Below are 27,933 nucleotides of genomic sequence, written 5' to 3' on the forward strand. Positions count from 1 at the left end.
TCAATTTTCTGTAGCGTTTGTCGTAGCAAGGGTCGCGGTTTTTATTCATATGCATACTTTCTGAATATATTTATAATGTTTTAATTTATTTTTTTAGTCGTGATATTTTTTGACATGATAGATGTGCTGTGCTAGGTGGAATAAATCAATAATAATGAAAGGATTTTTGTAAATAAATACGATTATTTCAGTTGTCGTTATCACTGCTACTATGTAGATTTTATTATCCGTGACGTGAGTACTGTAACACTTTAGTTGGACTTGCATGCCAACCTGTAGTACAACGTCTCGTCCACTAGAGGCCGATAGCACTCTGAGTACCCTGCGGTGGCGACATTGCGAAGAAGACAGGTGATTTGAGGTGCATTGTACCTCTTTTCTGTTTGGAGGCGTTTTGGACGAAATAAAAGGTAAGGGTATTCTATCAAGGACACAACATTTGTTAATATGCATACAGAAAAAAGAGGTACTGGTCTGGTCTTAGTTTCAACTTGTTTAAAAGACAGAGGTTTCACATTGTTTGCTACCTAGCCTTAGCTAAACTGATTGTCTGTCATTTTATGGCAGTCAGATAGCTCATATTGTAGCAAAACATCAAATCAAAGAATGATATCCCCTGTATAATGTAAGCAACTGGAACCTCACAATCCCAGATCGCTTTAGAAACGTGAATCTCATTGAATGTTATACAGATTTGTTTGATAGCAGATGAAGTTGACGTTTAATCGTACCGCTTTAAATGGGAACCGATGTTTAAAGTCATTACAGTCATTCGATGTAATGATTCTATGTAAAGTTTATGTTGCTGAAGCCTTATTGTGAACCGATGTGGAGCCTCTGCTTCGCCTCAAACGCGGAAGTTGCTTACTTCCACACTGAGTAGTAGAATCCGAGTGTTTCCGAGTTATTCTAGCCATATTTGTATTCATTGTATTAATTTTTATTATACTATTTTCTATTGGCTATTTACGTGCATTACAGAAAAGGTTTTGAAGGGCGCGGATTTCGGATAGAGTAGTGCTGTCCCAAATCCATTACTGTTGTTGCCGGAAACAGGAAATGACGATTACAGTATTTATCAGTTGGCTGCACTTTTCCAGCAACCGTTCGCATTCTCTCCTTATTAATTGTTATCATCAACCGTAACTAACCGAGTTAGTCCATCAAAGACGGCAATGATTGCGGGTGGTTAGGATCCAATACAACAACAACAACATCCGGGTACTGGCGGTCAATGTAAGCACTCAAACATAGCAAACCGAGTTCACATATTAGTGGGCATCACCAGTTCAAATAAACTAAATCCAAATAAATGCATGAAAATACAACAGTAGGTATATTTGTATATGTGTGGACATCACATTTTTGGTTGTCAAGACGACAATGTTAAATTTTGGACTACAATGCCCTGGCGTCCACTTATGAGGATGTTAAACTGCCATCTAGTGGTGGAAGAGTGTAACAAAGCACCTGTAAAATACAAGATGGCTGACAAGCCACCCAAACATTCAAATGGCTCCTCCCAATCCAAAAGTCGACCAGGTAAATATGTTTGGAAGTTTTCAATGTGTGTTGTGGAAGTTGAATTTTGCAAAATTAAGAAAATTTGACTATTTATCATGCTGCTAAACTTGATGTAGCAGCACTTCATATGACTTGCGTAAAGTTTTTGCTTAGAATTTTGTTTTTGCACTCAGAAAAAATGCTGCTGTGTTCAGGCAACATTACTCAACATGACATTATTGTGTTCACTCAAATTTAAAACAAATGTCCTCCTATGTGGGCATCATTTTTTCTCAGAAACTACGTCATTAAAAAGATAATTCATTGTTTTTACACTCATCAGAATCAGAAGAGGTTTATTGCCAGGTATGATCAAACACATACTAGGAATTTGTTTTGGTATAGTAGCAGACACATCTATTAAAAAAAGAATGAAAAATACAAAATATACAGAATAACAGTATAAATATATGTACACAGTCTGTTTTTTGTTTGTTATTCCGGAAGTGCAGTCTGATTGTTTTTCCTAAAAGTCCAAACTGGGCGTTAATGTAACGCATCAGGTCCCAATTAGCCTAAACATCAAAGAGAAAATAAAAATGCATGCCTTCAGGTCTTAGGGGGTTAAATTATGTTGCAACATATTAGACCACAACATTAAAAATGAGACGTGACGTTAAAGCAGAATTTATTTAATTTAAATAACATTCAAGCTTTTCCCAAAGCTTGTCAAAATTCACGACATGAAGCAGCACGACTGGTACGTAATGTCGCTTGAAGGAGCGTCTGTCATCACCGTGATTACCGCCCCAACCGCAGCAGAAATTCCGCTTTTGTGCAAGCTATCGCGTTATTGATCAATAAAATAGCTTCACTACATTACCGGATGATGAAACATGAAACAGTTTTGCTGGCAAATTATATAAATAAAGAAAATCAACAATATATTAATGCAAGATTTTTATTAAATCAGAATGATGTGATTATATTTGGGGTTTATTCCCTGTGCAAATTACGCACTTGTATGAGTACTGTCAATATATTTTATGACCAGAGATGACCGCATTCTCACACTTTAGGCTAAATCCTCTTTAAGGGTGACAAAGGCCAGTCCCAGCTGATGCCCGGATAAGCTTGAGCTGAGAGGAGATAACCAACGAGCAAGAAGCCAGCATACATGTGTTACTACATAGACTGCTGACTGAATGCAGGTCAGATTACATTTTGAGACTTAAGAGTTTCTGATCATGTCAACATTGTATCGTATTTAAAGTAGCTCGTCACTATTTTATTATCGTTTATTTTGTTCACCAGGATGGCACAGTGGGGTGCCATATTCTCAATCGTTGTCGCTCTTGCTGGAGCAGCCCTCTTGGCTTCTGTGCACAAGATCGATGAAGGCCACACCGGCGTTTACTACAGGTAAGTGTGCGGCACGCTTAGTTGTCAGGTGAAGACTTACTGAGTTCCACTCAGCTGTAAAACAGAGCCATCTGTTTTAAATCTGTTCAAGTCTTTGAAAGTAGAAATTTATAACACTAAATATAACACTGTTAACATATAGGCTTTTCACAACAATAAAATAAACCAGTTTATAAACTTGCAAGGTTGCCTAATGTGACTTAAATTGTATTACAGTATTCATTTTTAGTTAATAATAGTGTTTGTATTTGTGGTGACCAGGGTGGGACGATGGGGGGAAATCTACCAAATGTGCTTTAAGCATTATAAACCTGCCCTCTTCCTTCTTACTTTACCATTGCAAACCGCGCCTCGCGTATCTCACACAAACACACACGCCAATGTTAGCGATTATTGATATTGATATATTGAATATGCAGCCGTGCCTCCTCATGCAATTTCTTTTGCCAGAATTAAGCATTTTAAACCATACAAAAGGCTAATTGCAACATACACATGCATAGACGTTGTAATGATCTGTAGTATTCTACATTGGTCAGTAAGTGTCAGTAATGGCACCAGACTTAATGGCTGGAACAACAGGCTTTTGTTGCAGGTTTAAATGAACAACAGGCATAATGACCCCTAATACCGTTTACTGTTGCCGAACACGGTAAAACTCAGCCCTCAAGCCCCAATCTCCCCTCGCATTTATAAATATGAGCATTTATGTACATTGTACATGTATATCACAATCAAAATAGTCTACTTGTTAGTGTAAAACATACAGAACTTGTCAAATCTAACCAGTAAACTTTGCAACTACTATACTAAATACTAAAGATTAGTATTTCACAGGTCATCAAAATAGTTCCTATCATTCAATTCACAATTCAAATCAATATGGCTATAAAGATAATTGCTGGTTATAAATAAAATATTCCATTTTATATTATATTCATTCATTTTCTACCGCTTTTCCTCATGAGGGTCGCAGGGGGTGCTGGAGCCTATCACAACGGTCTTCGGGCGAGAGGCGGGGTACACCCTGGACTGGTCGCCAGCCAATCACAGGGCACATATAGACAAACAACCATTCACACTCACATTCATACCTATGGACAATTTGGAGTGGCCAATTAATTTAGCATGTTTTTGGAATGTGGAAGGAGAAAACCCACGCATGCACGGGGAGAACATGCAATTGGAATTGAACCCTAGTCTCCTAGCTGTGAGGTCTGCGCGCTAACCACTTGTCCACCGTGCAGCCCCATTTTATATTATATATTATTTATATTTATAAATAAGGAATTGTGCTTTGCGGAACATCATTTATCATGGTTGGGTTTCAAACCAGTTAACAGCAATAAACAAAGAGTTACTGTACTGTATTGTGCTGCAATACACGGCTGCACAGTGCTGCGTTCAAAACTATGGTCAAACTCTAAAAGTGGACCATCTCAGAACATTCGACAAATACTAGAATACTATAATTCTTGTCATTTTTTTGTTCCAATTTCTAATGTGCTTGTTCAATTTGTTTGCACAACAGGGGCGGAGCTCTCTTGACCACCATTAGTGGACCTGGTTTCCATCTCATGCTTCCATTCATCACCACCTACAAATCTGTTCAGGTGATTCAAGTGAACAACCAAGGGTCCCAATCACAGTAATACCTTTTCTAAATGAAAAGCTCCCTTAACTATTCCATGTACAAATGAAACCATGACATGCTGATAGTGATATCATACCACCCAAGTAAGATACAGTATTGTTCTCTTGTCATGGGTCATGAAGTTTAGTAAATTGCTCCTGACATTTGTAATATCTGGAAATAATGAATTATTTCTGCCTTGTAGACAACACTGCAGACAGATGAGGTGAAGAATGTCCCGTGTGGTACGAGGTAAGGTTTTTGTTTTGATTAGTGGTATCATATGTTGTTGCACTGTAGCACGGGTTTCAAACTCAATCACACAGGGGGCCAACTTTAGGTTATGGGCCAAACTGGACAGTACCTCCCACCCACATTTTTACATTTTAGTGGGGGGAATGTGCATTTTTTTTGGTGTCCATTCATTCCTGCTTGAATTTTCTACTTTATGATATACGACTATAGTTTTGGTATGGTTGTTGGTTTCAATATAGTGATTGTTATTCAACCACCCTTTATTATTCTCGCAATTTCTGAGCAAAAGCTACAAAAGCTATTATATATCAACACAAAAAAACACAATCTGTGAGATGTGTTTGTACTGTAGAATGGGCAAATGATGCATTCACCAGCCTGCTTTGCTGGAGTTAAAATGACCACTTTTGACTGTCTTGTGCCTTTTTAAAGTGTTATTTTGTACAGACAAGGTGTAATAGTGAAAGTGCTGCCGTTTTTAGTCATGTACAGTTTAATTATTTAAATGTAAAAATTGTTGTGAATTTGGTGCTTTATACAATATTGTTTCTACTTTTAAAATTGAAATGCCAGAGGAGTAGTTTATACGCTTACTGGCTGCACGGTGGATGAGTGGTTCGCGTGTAGGCTACACAGTCAGGACATTGGGAAGACATTGGTTTGAATCTCCGCTTGAGCATCGCTGTGTGGAGTTTGCATGTTCTCCCTGTGGGTTTCCTCCCACATTCCAAAAACATGTTAGGTTGTTATTGTTATGTTATGTTACGTTACGTTACGTCTTATGTTATGTCTTATGTTATGTCATATGTTATGTTATGTTACGTTATATGTTGTGTTACGTTATATGTTGTGTTACGTTATATGTTGTGTTACATCATATGTTATGTTATGTCATATGTTATGTCATATTTTATATGTTATGCTATATGTTATGTCATGTTACGTTATATGTTACGTTACGTTATATGTTATGTTATATGTTATGTTATATGTGATGTCATATGTTATGTCATATTTTATATGTTATGCTATATGTTACGTTATATGTTATGCTATATGTTACGTTATATGTTATGCTATATGTTACATTATATGTTACGCTATATGTTACGCTATATGTTACGTTATGTCATATGTTATATGTTACATGTTATGTTATGTCATATGTTATATGTTACATTATATGTTATGTTACGTTATATGTTGTGTTACGTTATATGTTGTGTTACGTTATATGTTGTGTTACGTTATGTTATGTTACATCATATGTTATGTTATGTCATATGTTATGTCATATTTTATATGTTATGCTATATGTTATGTCATGTTACGTTATATGTTACGTTACGTTATATGTTATGTTATATGTTATGTTATATGTGATGTCATATGTTATGTCATATTTTATATGTTATGCTATATGTTACGTTATATGTTATGCTATATGTTACGTTATATGTTATGCTATATGTTACATTATATGTTACGCTATATGTTACGCTATATGTTACGTTATGTCATATGTTATATGTTACATGTTATGTTATGTCATATGTTATATGTTACATTATATGTTATGTTACGTTGTATGTTATGTCATATGTTATGTTACTTTATGTTACGTTATATGTTATGTTACGTTATGTTACGCTGCGTTGCGCTATTGGCGACTGCTGGGATAGGCTCCAGCATACCCCGCATATCCTCCTAATGAGGAGAAGCGGTATAGAAAATGGACGGATGGATTCGCTTACTTACTCAGATCGCTTTTAGCACTTTGTTTCGTAAGGTCCATGGATTTGGCCCCCAGTCTTGAGTTTGACACCTGCAATATACAATTCATCCATGGACTGACTTTTTTCCCACTGCTTTTTAGTTGAGTTTCCTTGATTTCACTGACTGCTCTTTCTCTCTAGTGGAGGAGTGATGATCTACTTTGATCGCATCGAGGTGGTCAACTACCTTGTTCCCTCAGCAGGTAAGAAATAAAGTCATTTACAATAAGTGCATGTTTTCACCATAACGCCTGCCTTTCCCGCTGCAGTGTTTGACATCGTGAAGAACTTCACTGCAGACTACGACAAAGCTTTGATATTCAACAAGGTGCACCACGAACTCAACCAGTTCTGCAGTGTCCACTCTCTGCAGGAGGTCTACATCGGCTTGTTTGGTATGTACAGTCGGTTACAGACTCAGCCAACTACTACTTTTGTGGAACATCTACATTACCAATATGGAGTCACTCTACAACTTACATTAGCTCACAAAAGTGAGTGGTTGTTCCTCGCCATTTTGTGCTTTGAATTTTGCGGCTTCACTCGATCACGAATTATGCATGTTTAATCAAATTTAATGTACATTCGTCAATGGTGGCCACATTCTATTCCGACTGATTTTCAGCGACACACAGCCTACCACTTCAGTTCATACTTCCATGCAGGACATGCAGGGGCTCATACAGTCACAAGTCTTCATTAAAAATAATTTTGCCCAGTCCGCCATGGGGGGCCATCATTGGGGGATGATGACTTGTGATAAAATTCTGCTCTTTTATATTTATTTACTCACTCAGCAGCAAGAACGTGTAAGAGCATGGAGGAGCGTAGTGTGCAGAAGGTTATGCATTGTAGGGAAGCTTTTGCGCATGCATATGTATGTATGTGCACGAGCATGCACACGTGCACATGCACAGTTTACTTCCAAATGTGACAACTAAATAGTTCATGGTGTAAACATTTGCAAAACTATTTTTATATTGTTTATATTGTGGTAATGTTGTTTAGATAGTTAAGCTGTCACAGAAGCCAAACAATTGTGTCAAAGTGATAATTATGCTTGAAATGTGTATTTTCACAAAAAGCAGTTTTTCTACTTTTTTTTGTTGGGAACTGAAGTTTCCCGAAACCTAGCTATGTTCTGCTGCTGATTACTAAAAAAACGGAAAAAGGTAGAAAAAAATATTTTTTCTGATGAAAGATGAGTCTAATCTTTCTTTTGGTGGGTTTCATATTTATATAGACATAGAGCAAAATATTATGTGTGCCTTAAAAGAAATCTGTCAAAATTGTCTAAAATGGCCTGTAGTGAAAAGGATGAATTTTGAAAAATCTATGCAGTATAAGGGGTGTCACAAGATTAAAGTGTCATGAGAATCCTTGCTTTGGAGAAGAGCTGTATTGCGACACCAGGACAGGGAGAAAAGAGGCCATATAAGAGCACATTTAAGGAGAGGAGAAGCCAAGGAAACAGAAAGTGAAATAGGAACACAGAGGAACACTCATGACCACATAGTGTATGTTGTCGCTGATGTGTGATACCTGTCAGTTTGACAAGATTGTATTCTCAAGGGCACACCCACTTTCTTCTTCCACAGACCAAATTGATGAAAACCTGAAACTAACATTGCAAGAAGATCTAACAAGCATGGCTCCCGGTCTTATCATACAGGTACTGTGAAAACTTTGATGCCTTATATTTGTTTGACATGCCAACAATCAATTCCACTAATGTGTTTTGCCAATATGTTTCCTCAATTCCTCCCCCCAAGAAACCCACTATAAATCCATTAATCATGAGACTAAGTCCACACCTAACAATTGATCAACAGTGCCTCATCATTGCCAGGCTTCAAACAGGAGCCTGGAGTGACTGTGTGTCATCAGCAGGTTGCAACAGAGATACAGATATACTGGAAGAGTCATAGAAAGACATGTAAATATTGCAATAAAGATCAAACTGTTAAGCGGGGGTTAACATTTTTCATGTATTGGTATTTTTCAGAGCTGTAAGCATTGTACTGTAAGATACACTACCGCTCAAAAGTTTGGGATCACTTGGAAATTCCTTTGGAGAGTCTGAGATATGGCTTTTTCTTGCCAATCCTGCCATGAAGTCTGAAGTCGCTGCTTCACTGTTGAGACTGACACTCGTGTTTGACGGGTACTATTTAGTGCAGCTGCCAGGTGACGACCTGTGAGGCATCTTTAGCCACGCTTACATGAGGAGTTTTTCTCTTTCCGAAAGCAATGGTATACATGGAAAGGAATATTCCAATGGCGTGTCTACATGCGCCGCTATAATCAACCAGAATAGTGAATAGGGCATGCGCAGTAAAGCGTAAACACCAACATCACGTGATACCGACTTCCTCGACTTTTTCTTTCACTTGTTGGAATAACTCCGTATTGCCAGTTTTTCCTTCGTCCAGTCTTGAAATTTAGTTTGAATAAAAACAAACTTTCCTTAGCAGTCCAGTGCCGATTGCTCGCCTCCATTTTTTTAAACAGAAGAACGTCTGGAGCTGCGTGTTACGTCATATCTCAGCATTCGCTGAAAGAACGCACCCGGGAACAGGAAAATATAAAGTTCAATCTTGCTAATATTTTATAATTAAGCTCGGCACATGTTTTTATATAGATATGTATTTTCTTTTTGAATAAAAGTGGACTTGTGAATGGCGTATAGAAGGGTTTAGATTCTGTTCCACAGATGGCGCTAATGCACACCAAAGCTGCTTGCCAACCGCCAATAAACAACAGAAGAAGAAGAAGAACGCAGTCTGACAACTTTCCGTTTGAGCGGGTACAAGATACCTCAATCGGATTGGGGAAAGGAATATTCCACAACCTGGGAATCCCATTATATATTCATTCAGCTTGGCACTTTTCTTTCGGAATGAGGTGTATACAAAGGTTACATTATTTCCCTTTGAGCAAATAACCCGAATAGAATTGGAATATTTGGGTCCATGTAAACGTCGCTTTTGTCTTAAGCTACACACTCTCAGATATTTGTCTTCTTGGGGCCTCCTACTCCTTTTTATGTCCTTGTTAGACACAGTTTGTGCTGATCTCTGAAGAGAGTAGTTAACACATGGTAGGAGATTTTTAGATGGGTTTTCTAATAATCTATTAGCCTTATAAAATGATTAACTTGGATTAGCAGCCATACCAGGAGATTGATGCAGACTGTTGTTGTTAGTAAGCCTCTATGCAAAAATGTAGATTGTTCTTTGTGTTCTTTGTTTGTGAAATGCATGAAAATGTTTTTCTTTGGAAAACAAAGAAATTTGCAAGTGATCCCAAACTTTTGAGCGGTAGTGTATATAGCAGTCTTACATAATCAACCACCAAGGGTAGTCAGACACTGGTATCTGTTAGAACTTGTTACTTGTTAAAGATGACTCAAACGGAACATCACTTTTGAATTAATGTGACTTCAGAGGCTGCGGAAAGTACAAGAGTACCATGCTACTTCGTTACTCAATCTTTCTATCGTTCCACTTCACCTGAATTTCTGCCTTCTGATTGCCGACCTGCCAATGTGTACACATTTTTCGTACCTCCCGAAAACATCCTCAAGGTGCGCTGACATTTAAGACTTTGATTGGTCGGCTTTAGAACATTATTTCTTGTCTACATACAGCTCCTTCATAGGGCTTATAATCAATTGTTCATTCAGATTAACTGTTTTGTCACCCATCCATTAGTCAACTTGTTCAATCGCGACGAACGAAGCTAACAAGCTAAGATTATGTCCACATGTTTTGTTAAAGGGGACCTATGCTAATTTTACGACTTTTTGTATTGAGTTGTGGTCTTCTACAAAGCAGCTACACACAATAACTCGCAAAGAAAATGTTTTAGATCTGTCAAAACAGTCTGTTTTAATTTATGAACCATATAAGGACGTCCGCCCCTCTGTGACATCACAAAAGAACATTTTACCGCGCCTTTTGAATCCGAGCGTTTTGAGCAATCCCAAACTTCTTTCAGAGCTCACTTCCAAATGCGCAAACATCATTATCTGAAACTTTGGCATCATTTAACATTTGAAAACAACATTTTGACTACATTTATAGGTCAGAAAAAAGTGGGAAAAGCACAGTAGGTCCCCTTTAATAGTTGTGATGTCTTGATACAGTATTTGGGTAGAACAAATCTACAGGTACTGTTTCTTTAATTCGTTCTTGCCATCTGGTGTCCACAAACTACAGTATAAAAAAATAATAGATATGAAATGTTATCAGTTATCTCTATCAGTCTTGAAAAAAACTGTGCATCTTTAATTATAACTAATATTACTGTTTGAATACAATTGAATAATGGACACAAAATAGTGCAATAACAAACCATATTTTCCTGAACAAAAAGGTTGCATATTTCTTAGGAAACAAATCAAAACGCAAAGTAGCTGCAAAAGCAGGGGTGTCCAAACTCCGGTCAAGGGACCGTTTGCCGTTTTGCCTGTGGCTTGATGTTTTGGAGCAAAATAACAACATAAAATAGAGCAGCATAATATTAATGTGAAACCAAAACAGTCAAAGCTAGAATTCCCAAGCTTTGGGAATTTAGTCCATTCACCTAGAAGAACATTTGTAAAGTCAAAGGTCACTGTTGGTTGAGAGGGCATAGCTCATAATCTCTGTTGTGGTTTATCCCAAAGGGTGTTTGACGGGGGCTCAAGTGAGAGCTGTTATGCCTTTTATGAACCCTTGTTCACTGTTTTTCACCCTGCAACAGAAAGGGAACTTCCATAAACTGTTCCCACAAAGTTTAACAGTTGAAAAAAATCTTAAGTATGGGGGGGTAAAGTAACCAACAGCTGAACCCCTCTTGAGTTTCATGTCAACATTGTATACACAGTGTCACAGAAAGACCAGGAGGCTTTTTATAGTTAGCTTTTGCAACCTCTGCAAAAAAAAAAAAAAAAAAAAAAACAGCATCCCCACAGGATTAGCCATCAGTACCTGTTTTTTTTAGGAAGTTTTAATAAAGAACCCAACGATAAACACACATTTCATTGCTGACTGTTCAACTTCTGGCCTGCAGTTTCGTATAAATAACCAAAACCAGTTGAAACAATAGCTACTCTTTCTGGGAAGTCCATAATCTTGCCAAGTTTTTTATTTTTTTTAATTTTGCACCTGAGGTCCTCGACTACAAACTAACGAGTACTTTCTGTGTTTGGTTTGTCTCTTTGCAGGCCGTGCGTGTCACAAAACCCAACATCCCAGAGAGCATCCGCAGGAATTATGAGCTCATGTAAGTTTTTTTTTTTTCCTCTTTTGTGTCAACAAGGAATGTTCCCTGGCCTCTTACTATGTATTGTGTAACCATCCACCCCCAATGGATGGACTTACTGTTATTGTAACTCACACTGCCAGGTCTTAATAGCGGAAAGCACAGCTGGTTTTTGTCAGTTTTTCAGCATCATACTTTTTTTTTTCATTTGGGCTAATACAGTAAACCTCGGATATATCGGACTCGGATATATCTGAAATTCGCTCACAACGGACAGATAAAAAAGAACCAATTTTTCTGTAATGCATTTCCAATAAAAATTAGTTGCATATATCGGATTTTTTATAACGGATTTCGCCTATTTTGGACAAAATCTCCAGTCCCGTTCCGATGCATTTCCATTAAATTTCCCTCGCATATATCGGATGGCCGCATCGTGGCGCTCCGATTCGCCGAATCGTGACAGGCCGCTATACGACGTCATTTGCAGCGTTTGCAGCGTTGCCTGCGCGTCCAGGTACATTGGAAACATAGTCAAGGAAGTGCCTTTTTATAACGGATAAAATCCGATTTACGCATATACCGGATATAAATCCGATATAAGCGTAAAACGGACATTTTACGGTATACGCATATAATGGATTTCGCTTATATCGGACAAAACCAGTGGGAACAATTGAATCCGATATATCCGAGGTTAACTGTATATGAAACATTACAGTGCATTTATTTCCATTATTTACATTTGTATTCAACTATCTGATCACAAGCCCAAAAGGAGTAGGCTGAAGCAAAATCTTATAAATGCCTACCCCTTTTTGCAAGATATAATCATACTCATGCCACAGTCTTTTTTTCCCCTGTAATTATTATTATTGTTATTATCATTATAATTATTATCATTATACTTTGACATCGTGTGCTCTCTCACACAAACTATAAAAAGCATGCTTAAGCTTATCGATATACAGTGCTAGATAAATGTCAACGTGTGATCACATTTCAGGTTTCACAGACACATGTATCAGCGTGCAGGCGTTGCTGAGTCATCGTAACACTCATGACAGATCATTTGCCTCTCAAATCTATTCTTCATCCCCCTATCATGCGAGCATGCGGGGCCAAAGCAGAATGTAATAAGAGCACAGAGAGAGCGTAAAATTGCACAACTCACACAGTCAAGGAGGACATTAAAAAAACATAAAACACTTGATAATCTTTGAATACATACTTTTTTTTATTATTGACACATGCTGCATCATTGATGCATGTTTGGTGATGTTTATCTGTCCATGTGCGGTTTGTAGCAACGTCATTTGCATCGACAGTCAAGATGTCTGCTCCATAATGATGATTGTGACCGGCCACTGGCAATTTCATGGCTTCACCATTTTTCAAAAACATAAAAATAATAAATCAAGCGGTTTCGTGGTTGAATACGGTCTATTATTACTGTAAATTATTACTTTTGGGCTGCACGGTGGAGGAGTGGTTAGAGCGCAGGCCTCGCAGCTTGGAGACTTGAGTTCAGTTCCACCCTCGGCAATCTCTGTGTGGAGTTTGCATGTTCTCTCCAAAAACATGCTAGTGTGCTAGCTAGCTTAATTGGTGACTCCAAATTGTCCATCGGTATGAATGTTAGTGTGAATGGTTGTTTGTCTATATGTGCCCTGTGATTGGCTGGTCACCAGTTCAGTGTGTACCCCGCCTCTCGCCCGAAGACAGCTGGGATAGGCTCCAGCACCCCCGCGACCCTTGTGAGGAAAAGCGATAGAAAATGAATGAATGAATAAAAATAATAAATCAAGCGGTTTCGTGGTTGAATGCGGCCTATTATTACTGTAAATTATTACTGTTGGGCTGCACAGTGGGAAAAGTGGTTAGAGCTCAGGTCTCGCAGCTTGGAGACTCGAGTTCAGTTCCACCCTCAGCAATCTCTGTGTGGAGTTTGCATGTTCTCTCCAAAAACATGCTAGGTTAATCGGCGACTCCAAATTATCCATAGGTATGAATGTGAGTGTGAATGGTTGTTTGTCTATATGTGCCCTGTGATTGGCTGGCCACCAGTCCAGGGTGTACCCCGCCTCTCGCCCGAAGACAGCTGGGATAGACTCCAGCACCCCCGTGGACCCTCGTGAGGATAAACGGTTGAATGAATGAATTATTACATTATGCGCCTACAAATTATACTGTGCGAGTGGAACAAAGCCAGCACTCGTGCAATTACATTTGTGTTTTGTTGACATGAGCACGATACTAGCATTCGAACGTACGTACACGACTGTATATCCCAACCTCTTTATGATGAAAGCATTCAAGCCGCACCCCACATATCACTGAGACTACATGTTTGTGTATGTGAGCACATGTAACTGCGCACGCCATTAACCATTAACGCCATTGGCCATTTTCCATCCATGATTGTGAACATATGCGGTTTTAGATGGAAAAAGTGTAACTTTGATTTAAGGTTTGAAGTTGGAAGATTTTGAGATTTAAGGCACGGTTTTGCTGTCTGGCTGTCAGATGTTGCGCTGCACTCCAGAAGTCCACAGGGGGGTTCACTTTTATAGGAATACCTGGTTTAAAAGCTTAACAATCAACCATCATAACCAGACAAATAAAATATAAACGCTCTTCCCTAGGCGGTAATTAAAGCTTATTACCAGGCTTGCTAAGTGTGTATGCTTGATCATAACAGTCTTAAACAACCCAAAGTAAAATTACTGCTGCCAACTGTCAGAAGACGTGTCATTTTTCAAAATGAAAGAATGGCTAAAACTAAAGATCTGAGGTTAGAGTACTTATGGGGTAATAATGTCGCATTCACATTGTTAAAGCAGGCACCGTATACAGTAGTTTGAAGGTACGACTAGCATAGCCTAATGAATAATAAGGTATGACTGGAGAAACACACAGCCGCAGGATCAGTGGTGCTACTGTTGTTATATTTATTTGCCATTAAAAAATTTTTTTTTACATTGACACCTCTCTAGATAGGACATTTTTTATTAAGCATATATCGCTCTTAACTGTCAACGGGTGCTGCTGTGGGCCTCTCTCCCATCCAAAAGCACTTGTATGCGGCCCCTTGTTGTCTGTGACATAAAATAAATAAATAAATAAGTGACATTATTCTTCTCTCATACTTAAAATATTTGTGTGTATGTAAGTATTCATTCATTCATATTCATAAGCTAAAAGGTTTGGACATAGTTTTAGACCAGGGGTCTCAAACTAAATTTACCTGGGGGCCACTGGAGCTAGGGTCTGGGTGAGGCTGGGCCGCATCAGGTTTAAAAAAAAAAAAATATATATATATATATATATATATATATATATATATATATATATATATATATATATATATATTAAAAACAGAAACAAATAAAAATATTAATAAATATTAATTGTATTAAATATTAATAAATATATAATATAATAGTCTTCAATGCTTCTGCTATACCCTCTACTTTTTCAGTGCGTTGGTTCTTTGGAAAAGCTCTGATAAAACATGAAATTATTATAAATTATGATAAATTAATTTTTATTTATTATTAAATTATTAAATGTTTAATGTTAATTTTTATTTTTTGACACAAATTAAGATGAAAAATAAATAAGCAAATCAAAAAACAAATGAACAAATGTATTTTTATTTATTATTAAATTATTAAATAAATGTTTAATGTTAATTTTTATTTTTCGACACAAAATAAGATGGAAAAATGAATAAGCAAATCAAAAAACAAATGAAACAAATGAACAAATTAATTTATATTTATTATTAAATAAATGTTTAATGTTGTTTTTTTTATTTTCAACACAAAATAAGATGGAAAAATAAATAAGCAAATCAAAAAACAAATTAAAGAAATTAAACAAATTTAACTTCCATATCATATAAACTTCCATATCAAGGCGACGCCAATGTTCAAGGTTGTGTTCCTCCTCACAGGGAGAGTGAGAAGACAAAACTGCTGATCTCCCAGCAGACACAGAAGGTTGTGGAGAAAGAGGCAGAGACAGAAAGGATCAAAGCTGTGATCGGTAAGAGTAATGTTAGAATCTACCAAAAAAAAAGAGGCATTTATAAAAAAAAAACACAGATGTTGGATCATTTGTTTTACAGAGGCTGAAAAAGTGGCCCAGGTGGCAGAAATCAAGTTTGGACAGAAAGTCATGGAGAAGGAAACTGAAAAAAGGATCTCTGAAATTGAGGGTTTGTATTCTGGAGGGGGAAGAGATTTAGATTGCGATACAGTCAATCATTTTTTTTTCCACAACGGAGCATATTTGGCATGTCCCAGCAGGACGTGTACGTGTGTAATGTCTAATGTCTTCCATATTTGTGGGGGCGCAAATGCAGCGTACTATCATGACTTTCATCAGCGCCACTTTTTTTTTTTTTTTTTGTTAAACATGACAAGTGTGTGATAGTTTGGAAGATGCAATCTCCTTGCTACAACTAAACCGAGTCAAGAAATTATGATCCGTTTATTAATACAATCAGCAAAGTCGGTATCTCCGATGTCACGGCACCGTGTGTGATCCACAGACGGTGCTTTCCTGGCACGGCAAAAGGCCAAAGCAGATGCCGAGTTCTACACCGCACAGAGAGCCGCAGAGGCCAACAAGGTAAGAAAAAAAACAAAATTGTCAACAGTCCTGGAACCTTTCTGACAGTTTTAAAGCCACAGTATGTTGTCTATATCCCCCCCACACCCCCCACTCCTCCCCGCTATTTGTGGGCAATACATTGTGAGTGGCTTAATGCATTTTGAAATCAGTTTTAGTCATTAAGAAACAATTACAGGCATGCATTACTCACATCACATCTTGTCAAAGCATCTTCCTGCGAGAAAATATTGAATTGACATGTCAGACCACGCCCTGCGCTGGAGATGGCGCCATCAAACCATTGTCTATTTAAGTTAGTATTTAAAAAAATATATATTTATTTACTAGTGCGCAGACCTCACAGCTAGGAGACCAGGGTTCAATTCCACCCTCGGGCATCTCTGTGTGGAGTTTTCAAGGTATGAATGTGAGTGTGAATGGTTGTTTGTCTATATGTGCCCTGTGATTGGCTGGCCACCAGTCCAGGGTGTACCCCACCTCTCGCCCAAAGACAGCTGAGATAGGCTCCAGCACCCCCCGCGACCCTCATGAGGAAAAAGCGGTAGAAAATGAATGAATGAATAATTAGTTCTGTAGCTTGCTAATACGGAGTTATTCCAACAAGTGAAAGAAAAAGTCCAGGAAGTCGGTATCACGTGATGTTGGTGTTTACGCTTTACTGGGCATGCCCCATTGACTATTCTGGTTGATTATAGCGGCGCATTGGAGACAGGAGATTGGAATATTCCTTTCCATGTATACCATAGTTTTCGGAAAGAGAAAAACTCCTCATGCAAACGTGGCTAGTGATGTGAATGTGTTTGTCCCCTTCCTGATTTCTTATTTTTTTCACATTTTGTCACATTTAAATGTCTCAGATCATTAAATGTTAGCCCTGTAATTGTAAGCCATGTTCTGCCTAGTTGACCCCCTGTTCATTGTTCATTGTTGGTTATTGCTTGCCTGAGCTAGTGCCTATGAACTCGCCAAGGCTTTGGGGGTCGCACTCTTGTATGAACTTGTATGTCAAGTAGAGGGCCACAAAAGACTGATTTTGAGACCCCACTTATAGTTCATGTAATGCAGTACTGTAAATTAACAGTCATTTGTTACCTCCTCCATCTCCAAAACAAACACGATTATGAAATTATGAAAGTTTGGCTAGTACTTGCGATTGAAACTGCTCTAATCTAGCCATTTATCTGTTATGCTACATTACACTAGCAAACATCCAAATGCACTTCATACCGAAGACATGTCCAGTAAAACGGATTAAGGTTTGATTGCTATCTGACCACAAATCAAACTGGCCAAAGTTTGTTTGGAACCAACAAACTTAAAGAATCTTAAATTTGGTCTATGGTCTATGGCAGGGGTGCTCATTAAGTCGATCGCGAGCTACCGGTCGATCGCGGAGGTGGTACTGGTCGATCGCTGGTCGATCGCGGCGTGACATTACAAAAATATCATTCCAGCATCAATGCCGTCACTTGATTGATATACAGGGCAGCCATTCAGATGACAACTGAATGTTGCCCTTCGGGTGACCAATCAAATCAAACAACGTCTCTAAGTGCAGCAGAACTTACGATGTCAGCCTATCATCCATCCCTGTTACTTGATTGACATACAGGACAACCAATCAGATGACAACTGAATTTTGACCTTTAGGTCACCGCTCATGCGTAAACAACGATGCAAAGTGCTAAGCTAGTCGGCGAATTGCGAGATTTTAAAGCCCTCGCTAAAGTTTATGGTCACTAAAATGAGTGAAGGAGCTGGACCAAGTAAAAAGGCAAAAACTGGACCAAGTAAAAAGGCAAAAAACATATCACTTCCATACGGATATGGAATATTATACGGATATTATGATACGGATATTATCCATGACTGATAAACATTTGGAAGTGTGCTTGAGGCTGGCTATCAGCAGCTACTGTCCGGACTATGCATCCCTGGCTGGTTCAATTCAGTGCAAGTCATCAAAGTAAACTCAGGTAATTACAAAAAAATGTAATAGTTAATTATGTGTGTTTTGCAATATTGGCTCATTTGGTTATGTAAGGTACATCAACATACATTGTACGTACAAATAATCCTCAATACATTTGAAAATAAATAGATGTTTTGCATTTTTGTAGTGGGTAGATCATTTTGACTCGGTCATTTTAAAAGTAGCTCGCATGCTGAAAAAGTGTGAGCACCCCTGGTCTATGGTCTTTTAGAGGACTAAAACCAACAAGAAAAGTGTGTAATGTGTGAAGCATTGTGATTCTGTTTCCACTCTTCACAGATGAAGTTAACTCCAGAATATCTGCAGTTAATGAAGTACAAGGCCATTGCTGCCAACAGCAAAATCTATTTCGGAAACGACATCCCCCAGATGTTCATGGACTCAGCCGGCACTTCTCTAAAGGCCTCTGCCGCCATGGACCTTATGGGCGAGCAGATCTTGGACATGGATTAGAAAAGAAGGTACTGGGAGGACCACACACGGACTAAACGTTGGAGGCCAAGTGAGTCAAACTATGGCAGGTCGCTCTCCATGACCGGAGACCCTATTTTCATAAGAATCTCTGAATCACTGCTAGAAACCTTTCTGGGTTGGCTCTCCATTTAGATTGGTGGAAGAAGAAAATGTTGCATGGCATCATGGGTCTGAGGTCAAGGGGGGTTGGACACCTGATGTTTATAAATATTCATACGCATTAGGTGTACCAGTATTTCATTTTGCCACGATGAACACATCTAGCGTGAGACTGCATTAAGCACAACCAAATGTGAACGCCTGCAATATGACAGGATGCAAATAGGGATTAGCGCTCGAAGGACAAAAAGTCATTTTTATGTTTACATCAACATTTTTTTGTCACGTCGTATGGCTCTTTAAATACCACGTTAGTCGTTAGTCTCAAATTCCATTCCAGTAATGTAATATTTGGAGTCCTTAATGATTGCTTCAGGTTGAAACCTGTACTGCTAAATAAGTTTCACTTTACATCGATCCTTCACAACAAACGTTCCGTTCTCTTTTGTTTTGCCTTTTTCATTTTATGATAGAATGACAGATGATGTTTTACGTGTAAAAGCTTCGAGATTCTGGGGGAGATTCCCGGAAATTTAAAAAATGTTCGGGATTGTGATGTTTTTGTGTCGATTTATAAAAATGTAGTTTTTGCCCACACATTGGAATGATGACATGGAATTGGACGATCAACAATCTCTCTATTGAAATGAACCGGTTACGTTCAGCTAGGGCTTAGTCAATTAATCTGTTTGACCTGAAACATAAAGACAATAATAAGTCTGCTTTCATGGATCACTAAAGAAATTAATCATATTTGCATTGAAAAACTGAAATCAGAGGATATTTACTTAAAATTCTGGACTATGAACCGCTACTTTTCCCACATGCCCTTCTGGCTTAAACAATCGTGTGACAAATTTATGGCTAAAAGACGTAATGAATTGGAGTTGGGATGCGGATGCTAGTTGATTTTCGATGTATGTTTAGGATTAGTAATCAATCTGCGCTGTGAATGTAGCATTTGGCATCAGCCGATACACCTCCCCATTCGTTGTGTTACAGTTACCTCATCAATAAAGTAAGGCTGTTCCATGAGCAGTTATACACACCAATATCAGACATGTTTCCACCATGATGTGGTATTCTTTGGGTCCAGAGCTGTTCCATTCCCTCGTCATACATGTTTGTCCAAATGCTTTCAGTCAGTGTAATGTGGATGTTTTTTAACTGTCCATGTCACCCCAAAAAAACAAACTAATCAGTTCTTATAAACGTAGGCTACAGTTGCTTGTTTTTTTTTTTAAATGTCGGAGAAAATGGTTGAATGAACAATGCTGGTAAAGTCATGGTGGAGACCTCTGCGTAATAGAATAGAACAGAATAAACTGTTATTGTTATTGCAGTGTTAATGTTTTAGCAAAGTTACAGTTGGCACCCGACTAAACTATCGTGCCATGAACTTACAGAACTGTCAGCTATTTGCATGTGTACCCTAACATAAATCCAAAATACTTATGTAGCCACTTGACCACACCATTCTGTTTTTACAGTAAACCTCGGATATATCGGACTCGGATATATCGGAAATTCGCTCACAACGGACAGATAAAAAAGAACCAATTTTTCTGTAATGCATTTCCAATAAAAATTCATTGCATATATCGGATTTTTTATAACGGATTTCGCCTATTTCGGACAAAATCTCCAGTCCCGTTCCAATGCATTTCCATTAAATTTCCCTCGCATATATCGGATGGCCGTATCGTGGCGCTCCAATTCGTTTGCAGCGTTGCCTGCGCGTCCAGGTACATTGGAAACATAGTCAAGGAAGTGCCTTTTTATAACGGATAAAATCCGATTTACGCATATACCGGATATAAATCCGATATATGCGTAAAACGGACTTTTTCCGCTATACGCATATAACGGATTTCGCTTATATCGGACAAAACCAGTGGGAACAATTGAATCCGATATATCCGAGGTTTACTGTAATTAATAGTTACTTACTAATAGTTACTAAATTAATAGTTAAAAGTAACTTAAAGTGCTTTCAGCCTCAAACAAGCCATAGAAGTTGAAAGTTAGGTTGATGAAATTTAAGCTTGACGTTATGAAGGGGTTTTCCTTCACCAAGGAAAGGCTTCTGTGATCACCCAGTTCAGTTAATGAATGTTCATTTGGTCACCTGTCACTTCTGCTTTCACTCGTTCATTTATGTTAACTCCAAAAGTCCCCAGTAAAACCAGAAAAATCGGATAGATTTATCACATGTCACTTTTTTCAAAAATATTTTTTTAATATCTAGAATGGTCAGAGTACTCGTGGAATATAGCAACAAAGTTACTACGTTGGCAACACTGATTCCATAATTCAAAGTTGCAATCAAAGCCTGTTGTCCGGTCATCAAATCTGATGCTTGTGTGTCTCAAATATCACATAACATTACTGACACCTATTCAACAACAAAATAGCATCATTTATGAATCAATATCTTTCTGAAAATCCATGATAGAGAGGGTCCAAGTCCATCATGGTACAAATGGAATATTTTGACTATGAATCAATGGAGACGGTGCACAATGATTCCAGCTGAAATCATGCCATAACAATAAAATATTCTACACATGGGGATAGTTTTGATTTTTTGTGATGCTAAACTCTTTACTTAACTGTCCCCATCAATTAGCTGGAACTACTTTACTCGGCATCGAAATCCGACCAGAACTCTGCTTAGGACACAAAGTGGGAAGTGAGTCATTGTTGACGGACTTCACTGCTTATGGGGGTGTCATACATGTCCAAAAATCTGAACTATCCCTTCAAAGGTGCTGTGTTGTCATAGATGAATTGCATAATATTACATTATTAGTGTCCTTACAGAGTCAAGAATGAGTGTTCGAGAATGACTGGAACATATTAAAATCATTTTGCTGGTCAAATTGTCCTGAAAGCATCCCAGTGGGAAGCATGGGTCTAATAAATTGCTGGCATGTGATCTTACAGGAACTAGCAACTTGATGAATGAATGTTTCTAATTTAAGGTCCAATATAGCTCCTCAGAGTCTTATGATATGTATACTGGTGTGAAAAAGTGTCAGCCCCTTCCAAGTGTTTGTCACACTTAAATGTTTCAGATCATCACATTTAAATATTAGCCAATAACAACAGAAGTGAAGACAAAATCCAGTTTTGAATGAAACTTGTTATTATTAAGGGAGAAAACAGTTCCACACCTACATTGCCCTGTGTGGAAAAAGAGATTGCTGCCCCATTAAAACATAATATCACTGAGATTAATTGGAAACAGTTATAAGGCCATTTCTAAAGAACCACAGTAAGAGTCATTACCCACAAATATCGAAAACATGGACCAGTGGGGAACCTTCCCTTCCCAGGAGTAAACCAAATTACCCCAAAACTGCAGCGACGACTCATCCCAAAAGGTCACAAAAGGTCCCACAACAACATCCAAAAAACTGCAGGCCTCCCTTGTCTCAGTAAAGGTCAGCGTTCATGACTCCACGATAAGAATTTCCTGCATGGCGGAGTTCCAAAACGAAAACCACTTCTCAAGAAAAAGGACATTAAGGCTCATATCAATTATGCCAGAAAACATCTTGATGATACCAAAGGCCTCTGGGGGAAAAAGTGTTCTAGTTCTTCCAGAATCTGCACCTATTCCGCTGTATTTTGGGGGGGATTTTGTGGTTGCCGCAAAACATACCGCAGACATACGCAGTACTTCCATCACCGGTGGTTCTAATACGGCATCCCTCCATGTGATGTGGCTTGCGGGTTGACGGTGACGTATTCAACACTGATCCCTCCAGCTACATCTTCTTATTCTCTGGCAGACCAGGTGCCTATGAGGTGTGTTAAAGGTTGACCTACTATGCTCATTTTTCGGCCCTTTGTATTGACTTTGTTCTCCTATAGAGCAACTACACACAATAACCAGCACAGAAAGCGTTCTAGTTCTTCCAGAATCTGCACCTATTCCGCTGTATTTTTTGGGATTTTGTGGTTGCCGCAAAAACATACCGCAGACATACGTAGTTCTTCCATCACCGGTGGTTCTAATACGGCATCCCTCCATGTGATGTGGCTTTCAGGTTGTCGGTGACGTATTAAACACTGATCCCTCCAGCTACATCTTCTTATTCTCTGGCAGACCAGGTGCCTATGAGGTGTGTTAAAGGGGACCAACTATGCTAATTTTTCGGCCCTTTGTATTGACTTTGGTCTCCTATAGAGCAACTACACACAATAACCAGCACGGAAAGCGTTCTAGTTCTTCCAGAATCTGCACCTATTCCGCTGTATTTTTTTGGATTTTGTGGTTGCCGCAAAAACATACCGCAGACATATGCAGTACTTCCATCACCGGTGGTTCTAATACGGCACCCCTCCATGTGATGTGGCTTTCAGGTTGACTGTGACGTATTCAACACTGATCCCTCCAGCTACATCTTCTTATTCTCTGGCAGACCAGGTGCCTATGGGGTGTATTAAAGGGGACCTACTATGCTCATTTTTCGGCCCTTTGTATTGACTTTGTTCTCCTATAGAGCAACTACACACAATAACCAGCACAGAAAGCGTTCTAGTTCTTCCAGAATCTGCACCTATTCCGCTGTATTTTTTTATTTTTATTTTGTGGTTGCCGCAAAAACATACCGCAGACATACGCAGTACTTCCATCACCGATGGTTCCAATACGGCATCCCTCCATGTGATGTGGCTTTCAGGTTGTCGGTGACGTATTCAACACTGATCCCTCCTGCTACATCTTCTTATTCTCTGGCAGACCAGGTGCCTATGAGGTGTGTTAAAGTGGACCTACTATGCTCATTTTTCGGCCCTTTGTATTGACTTTGGTCTCCTATAGAGCAACTACACACAATAACCAGCACAGAAAGCGTTGTAGTTCTTCCAGAATCTGCACCTATTCCGCTGTATTTTTTTGGATTTTGTGGTTGCCGCAAAAACATACCGCAGACATACGCAGTACTTCAATCACCGGTGGTTCTAATACGGCATCCCTCCATGTGATGGGTTGACGGTGACATATTCAACACTGATCCCTCCAGCTACATCTTCTTATTAAAGGGGACCTACTATGCTCATTTTTCGGCCCTTTGTATTGACTTTGGTCTCCTATAGAGCAACTACACGCAATAACCAGCACAGAAAGCGTTCTAGTTCTTCCAGAATCGGCACCTATTCCGCTGTATTTTTTTGGATTTTGTGGTTGCCACAAGAATATACCGCAGACATACGCAGTTCTTCCATCACCGGTGGTTCTAATACGACTTAATTCCATGTTCTGCAAGTTCTTGATGTCATCTCCAGATGTTTCTTCCACCCTGAAAATTTTGCTCAAATTATTGCTATAATCACTTTAAACATCTTGTGTCTCGCTCATTCTCTCATGTTTGTGTACTTGGGACTTTAGACTACGTTGACGTCACTTGGGAAATGCCCCTTGCTACAAAATGTAGCAAAGGTCCTCGATGGAAAATGTTTGGACATGTGTTCTATTTATGCTTTAATTCATGGTTGGCTATTCGGTGTCACACGATGAATTTAAAAACGGGCTCTGATACACCCACACACTTTTACGAGAGCCATTTTACGGGCTTGTATTAGTTCACAACAAGTCTTGTGGAAGACGGAAGATCTCACTTGTGCTGTTGGCCAACCAAGACGTGCAGTATGGGAGGTCTGTAAAGGTTTTATGGTACCATTGTACCACTTTTGTATGTATGTTTGCATTTATTGGATACATTCTGGATTGGCTGCCATTAGATTGTACAAGTCTGTCTTATGTGAGGGGTAATTTAGGCATGAAGTTCCGTAGTTTGTTCTGTCAGGCAGGCGCCTTGGAGTTCTATTCCCACACCTCCACGGCACACCTGGTTTTAAGTATTACATAAAAAGGCTATGAGTGACTTTTGTGGAACTTTTCTGAAGTGTACAAAACGTACTCTTTGGTGTGATGCCCCTCCTCCTCCCAAGTGCTGCGTGGGCTGAACAATATGATGGCGCAACATGCAGCAGCATCACTCTTCTGCCAAGAACTTTATAAGCAAACACGTCACCTGAAAACGAAAGTGTTCTGAAGGCATTCACGGGGGAATTCACACTGAAGAAGAAATTGTACGAGATACACGCCACCCCGTGATGAACGCGTCTTCCTCGCAAAGTGGAGATCCGATTCTCCAAAATCTGTGGGACTACGTGAGGAGCGAACACAAAGATGTCCTGCTTTCTCCTTATCTGCCGGCTTGCAGCGCCTTCATGTTGCACGTCATGTTCTGCACACCTTTCCTGGTGCTGGATGTCCTGGCCGGCGTCAGTCAGCGCATCCGCTCGTGGAGGATCTCCGCGCAGCCGCCGTCGCCCGTCTGCCAATGGCTGGAGTGTCTGTGGAGGATAGTGGTCCGCTACCTGACCGCCGTGCTGCCCGCCACGGCGCTCCTTCAGACGCTACGGAATCCCCCGGTTCTCCCTTATCACGCTCCGTCTTGTTGGCAGCTTTTTGTGGAGGTTTTTGCCTGTTTTCTGCTTTTTGACACCTTCTTTTTCGTATGGCACTTATGTATGCACAGGTGAGTACAAAACAGTGCTGGCTCGTGCACCTTGTAGCAGTTAGCATTTTGTAAATGACATACATTATATTATTAATGACATATTATTACATATTACCAGTATTGGGGGAATTACTACACAAATACACTTACCAAGGAAAGTAGTTATTGTGCTACTTTTTTGAAAAACCTTAAAATATACCAAAAATTACGATTTTAATAAGCTTTGTAGTTCCCTGCCGGTTACCGGAAGTCAGCTGATGCTCCCGCGAACCTCGTGAGGATAAGGCACAGAAAAAACAATAGGTGGGTAGCTTTGTATTGTGCTTGTATCGCGAGAGATGTGTCGCGAGATTAAGGCCGATGACTGAGCTCGTGACTTGAATTGTCTATGCTGCTAATAATGTAAATAATGTAAAAATAATAATGTAATTTCTTTTATCTATCTCTATGTCAATGACATTGTATACATTAGTACCTCGCTACATCGCAGTTTAAACTTGGGTTTTCACATTTTAATTCATAAATTGTTGCTGTTTTGTGGTTGACTATTATGGCATATTATTAGTACAAAAAACAAACATACATTGAAGTATAAGTCATTTTACATTGATAAGACATGAGATTGAGATGAGATGAGAGATTACATTATTTTAACAGTGCATAGAGTCAGCCATGGCATGTCTGACAAAATAAAGTGGGAAAAAAAAGTTCTCCCATTCCATGTGGAAGTGGTAGTTTTGGCTTATTTCTTTTCCCCACTAAGTTTAGAACAATGAAATAAGGCTAATTAATTAGTTCTGTAGCTTGCTATGAGTGGCAACCGTCTCTTGTAATAGTGTAAAGGAGGGGGGGTACAGGGGGTGTCATTTTCATGTGTACAGGGCTAATGGTAAATAGGTAAAAAAAAAACATTTTTAATGCTCTTAAATATGCAAGTATTACATTTATTTATATTGAATGATACTTACTGCGGTCAGGTCTGGAACCAATTAACCGTGGGGGGGGGGTTACAGTTGTAGATGGGATGCAGCTGTGCTCCGCCCACATCAGGAAAATCCAACTCTGTGGAACACAAAAAGAGAGAACAGTACAGAGCCCAAACAACACAAAAAGAAAACCAAAAAATGACATTAAGATTGCAATTATTTTTTTTTCAAGGTCCAATTATTCTTTCAAGACATTGTCAACTCATTGTCTTTGTTGTGTGTAATACGGCCTTACTGTGTTTACCAGTACACATTGACTCACACCAGGAAATACCCTGGGTGTATTATTGGGGTTTTTTTGCCTATGAGGATGAAGTGTAATTGCATATCCAGTACAGTAGATGGCAGTGGTGCTGTCATTGTCAGTGTAGTATTAGCTCAATGTGTAGTGTTTTTATGCACAGTGAAGAAACCCTTAAGAGACAAAATGAAAAAAAAAATTTAACAGGGATGAAGAGACGGAAGTCTCCCGAAAGTTGGAAATGTAGCGTAACGGAAAATAATTGAGAAGCACTGTTCCTTTTGTCATTTTCAGTGACAATTACACATTCACACACACGCATTCGCATATATGAATATGCACACTAACAGAAGTACACACCTCCATTGGGTGCTTCCTTACACAATCTACCATCTTATCCTTGATGTCTTTATGCTCTTGGTATGCTATTATTACAGTAATAATGATGTCAAACAGTGATATTGTAATTATATATATAATTATTATTATATAAGTGATATTATTATTGATATTAATATATTATATAATAGATATTATATATAATATATATATGTTATATAATATATTATAAATATGTATATAATATATATATATTATTATTATATATATAATATAATATATATTATTAATATTATTAATAAAATATTAATGAATAATAATAAATAAAAATTTAATAGTACAGGGAAGTTGTAGCTTATACCTTTCCTGACACAGAGCAAATCTGTTCAGCATGTAAGGGCATTTAGATCAACAATATTATCTGCCCCAATCAGGTTTTCCAAAAAAAAAAATGCATTTATTAAAAACAAAAAAATTAAACAAACTTCACTTTGGTTCCAATTTTCTACAAGAAAAGCTCTGATAAAAACATTCCACTGTTCTCAAATATCTTACTTTTTATTTTTCTACACAAAATAAGATGAAAAATAAATAAACAAATCAAGAATAAAGAAAATCAATCAATCAGTAATAAATAAATCAATATAATAATAATAATAAAACGGCAAATAATAAAAACATAAGAAACCATTTGGGTAGACAAATTATTTTTTTCAGATAAAAATTAACAAAGCACTATTAGAGCCCTGTAGACATGACAAAACACGACTATAGTCACATTTATACTCT

The 27,933-nt window shown here is 38.4% G+C and overlaps 2 protein-coding genes across 7 annotated transcripts in view; both read left to right on the top strand.

Moving 5' to 3' along the window:
- The first annotated feature begins 293 nt into the window (after positions 1 to 293).
- Positions 294 to 27,933, top strand: part of erlin2 (ER lipid raft associated 2) — a 28,275-nt gene continuing 635 nt past the window's right edge. The window contains exons 1-14 of one of the 6 annotated variants that reach the window (XM_058071036.1): positions 308 to 410; positions 2,583 to 2,714; positions 2,818 to 2,925; positions 4,457 to 4,538; positions 4,764 to 4,810; positions 6,730 to 6,791; positions 6,858 to 6,983; positions 8,187 to 8,260; positions 11,798 to 11,856; positions 15,794 to 15,885; positions 15,968 to 16,057; positions 16,394 to 16,473; positions 18,749 to 18,930; positions 23,734 to 23,752. In XM_058071036.1, coding sequence (XP_057927019.1) covers positions 2,819 to 2,925; positions 4,457 to 4,538; positions 4,764 to 4,810; positions 6,730 to 6,791; positions 6,858 to 6,983; positions 8,187 to 8,260; positions 11,798 to 11,856; positions 15,794 to 15,885; positions 15,968 to 16,057; positions 16,394 to 16,473; positions 18,749 to 18,922 — 993 coding nt within the window. In that variant the 5' untranslated portion in view covers positions 308 to 410; positions 2,583 to 2,714; position 2,818 and the 3' untranslated portion in view covers positions 18,923 to 18,930; positions 23,734 to 23,752. Of the gene's footprint in view, positions 411 to 1,217; positions 1,543 to 2,582; positions 2,715 to 2,817; positions 2,926 to 4,456; positions 4,539 to 4,763; positions 4,811 to 6,729; positions 6,792 to 6,857; positions 6,984 to 8,186; positions 8,261 to 11,797; positions 11,857 to 15,793; positions 15,886 to 15,967; positions 16,058 to 16,393; positions 16,474 to 18,748; positions 23,434 to 23,733; positions 23,753 to 27,933 lie in introns of those variants that run through there. The other 5 variants (XM_058071034.1, XM_058071037.1, XM_058071035.1 and 2 more) reach the window with 5 other exon arrangements.
- LOC131128315 (cholesterol 25-hydroxylase-like protein 1, member 1) lies at positions 23,754 to 27,244 on the top strand. The gene has a single exon (XM_058071038.1). It carries the CDS (start codon positions 25,169 to 25,171, stop codon positions 25,598 to 25,600), a length of 432 nt encoding a protein of 143 aa, XP_057927021.1. The 5' UTR covers positions 23,754 to 25,168; the 3' UTR covers positions 25,601 to 27,244.

This window comes from Doryrhamphus excisus, chromosome 4, assembly GCF_030265055.1.
Source record: "Doryrhamphus excisus isolate RoL2022-K1 chromosome 4, RoL_Dexc_1.0, whole genome shotgun sequence".
NCBI classification, from domain to species: Eukaryota; Metazoa; Chordata; class Actinopteri; order Syngnathiformes; family Syngnathidae; genus Doryrhamphus; species Doryrhamphus excisus.

What these genes read in the sequence shown, in the direction of transcription:
- LOC131128315 (XM_058071038.1), top strand. Translation starts at nt 25,169, where the DNA reads ATGAACGCGTCTTCCTCGCAAAGTGGAGATCCGATTCTCCAAAATCTG.